Source organism: Galeopterus variegatus, unplaced genomic scaffold (assembly GCF_000696425.1).
Source record: "Galeopterus variegatus unplaced genomic scaffold, G_variegatus-3.0.2 Scaffold3876, whole genome shotgun sequence".
NCBI classification, from domain to species: Eukaryota; Metazoa; Chordata; class Mammalia; order Dermoptera; family Cynocephalidae; genus Galeopterus; species Galeopterus variegatus.
The window spans coordinates 83,171-85,139 of NW_007729987.1; the positions used below are offsets into that span (position 1 = coordinate 83,171).

The window sequence follows — 1,969 nt, forward strand, 5'->3', positions numbered from 1 at the left end:
AAGTCAAGGGTTAAGATCCCCTTACCAGTCACCTTTAAAAAAAAAAAAAAGAAAGAAATAGCTTGTTCTGACATCCTATTTAAGACAGTTTCCGTCAAAGAAAAACATCAAGACATTCCTCAAAATAAAACATTATTTTGGAGACTGATGATTTTGACTTTTTAATTATTTTTTTCCTTAAATAAAACAGTACTGTGTTAGAGACTTTCCTAGGCTTGGATTCTCCTCCATACTAGACTCAATTCCCTTACCTGCCTCAGTTTCCCCATGTCTCCAGCAGTCTCGCCTCCTGGTAAAACACATTCCTTTGGTCCAATCTGAATCAGGAGAGCCTCCAGATTGGAGAACTGATCATTATCAGGAAACTCACACAATCCTAGCTTCCTCTGTATGGAGTCAACATACCCCACTCCAACCTGTCTTTGGCCATCAACTGTGGACATTTTAATACCCACAACACCAATGGAAGCTGACATATCATTGTTACCAAAGAGAATGTCTTCAAACTGAGAAAGATTGCCAGGAGAAGCCTAAAGAAAAATAAAGAAAAATTTTAAGAAACTGTTGAGCTTACTTTAAAATTTTACTAGCAAACAAGAATTACCAAACCTTCATGAATTTTTATTTTGGTGGCTGGCCAGTACAGAGATCTAAACCCTTGACCTTAGCGTTACCAAACCACACTCTAACCAAGTAATCTGGCCAGCCCTTGATGAATTTTATTTATAAAATGTTTTCTTATAAAAAATAATTGCTTATAGTCATATATCCTAGTTATTACTACATTTTCTATAAAGTATCCTATCTTCTTTTCCTATTATAATATTATATAATATTATAATGTACAGTTGACCCTTGAACAGCATTGGTTTGAACCATACAGGTCCACTTATATGAAAACATTTTTTAATAAATATACAGACAGTAACAGAAATGTATTTTCTCTTCCTTATGATTTTATTAATAACATTTTTTCTCTCTTTATTGTAAGAATACAGTATAGGAGTGGTCTTCAAAAAGTTTATGGAAAGATTCCTATTACCCTTTTTGTTTTGGCAGCCAGCAGATACAGGGATCCAAACCCTTGACCTTGCTGTTAATTCTGCACTCTACCAACTAAACAACCACCAGCCGAGATTATTTTTATCTTTTAATTCCATTTCCCACAAACTTTTGAGGCATCCTCATATAATACCTACAAAATACGAAATATGTGTTAATCGACTATTTATGTCATTGGTAAGGCTTCTAGGCAACCACAGACTATTAAGTTTTGGGGAAGCCAAAAGTTATATGCAATTTTCAAACGCATGGCAGGTCAGCTCCCCTAGCCCCTGTGTTGTTCAAGGGTCAACTATAATATAATATTATATTACATCACCATTATATTATTATTATATTTCCAGTATTAGATGTGCCCAATTCAGAATGCTTGAGCACATCTAAAAATAATTGTAATAAAAGTGATTTTCATACCAAGGTCAAGGGTTCATTCCCCATACCAGCCAGCTGCCCCCAAAAAAGTGATTTTCATTTTGAAATTTTACAGCTGGGTTTATACACACACAATCATTAAGGTACCCAAACTGGTAATCTTTTTAATACTATTCTTAAATTTCTACATTCTGCCAAACTACTATTGGTTCGACATTCCCTATTTTCACCTAGTAGTTATATAACATAGAACAATAGTATTATTAGCTTAAATATTGACCTTGGGAAGTCACCTCTCTAAATCAATATACTTCTCTATAAAATGCAGAGACTGTTCTAGATCAATGATTTCCAAATAAAGAGTCCTTGACCTATTTTCGGTATTTCAAGAAGCTTAGAAATCTCTCTCTAAGACTATACAAGCTAACTAAAGGGTCAAGTTTCTTTGCTTTTGACTGGACTTATATCAAGTCCGTGGGTGACACTACATACACACTTCAACCCAATCAGAAGCTAATAGGTTACTGTTAACATC

General features: G+C 34.3%; 1 protein-coding gene across 1 annotated transcript in view; it reads right to left on the reverse strand.

Moving 5' to 3' along the window:
- MSH2 (mutS homolog 2) overlaps nucleotides 1-1,969 on the reverse strand; it is a 79,978-nt gene that overhangs the window by 68,403 nt on the left and 9,606 nt on the right. The window contains exon 3 of the mRNA XM_008586202.1: nucleotides 252-530. Within this exon, the coding sequence (XP_008584424.1) occupies nucleotides 252-530 (279 nt within the window). The remainder of the gene's footprint in view (nucleotides 1-251; nucleotides 531-1,969) is intronic.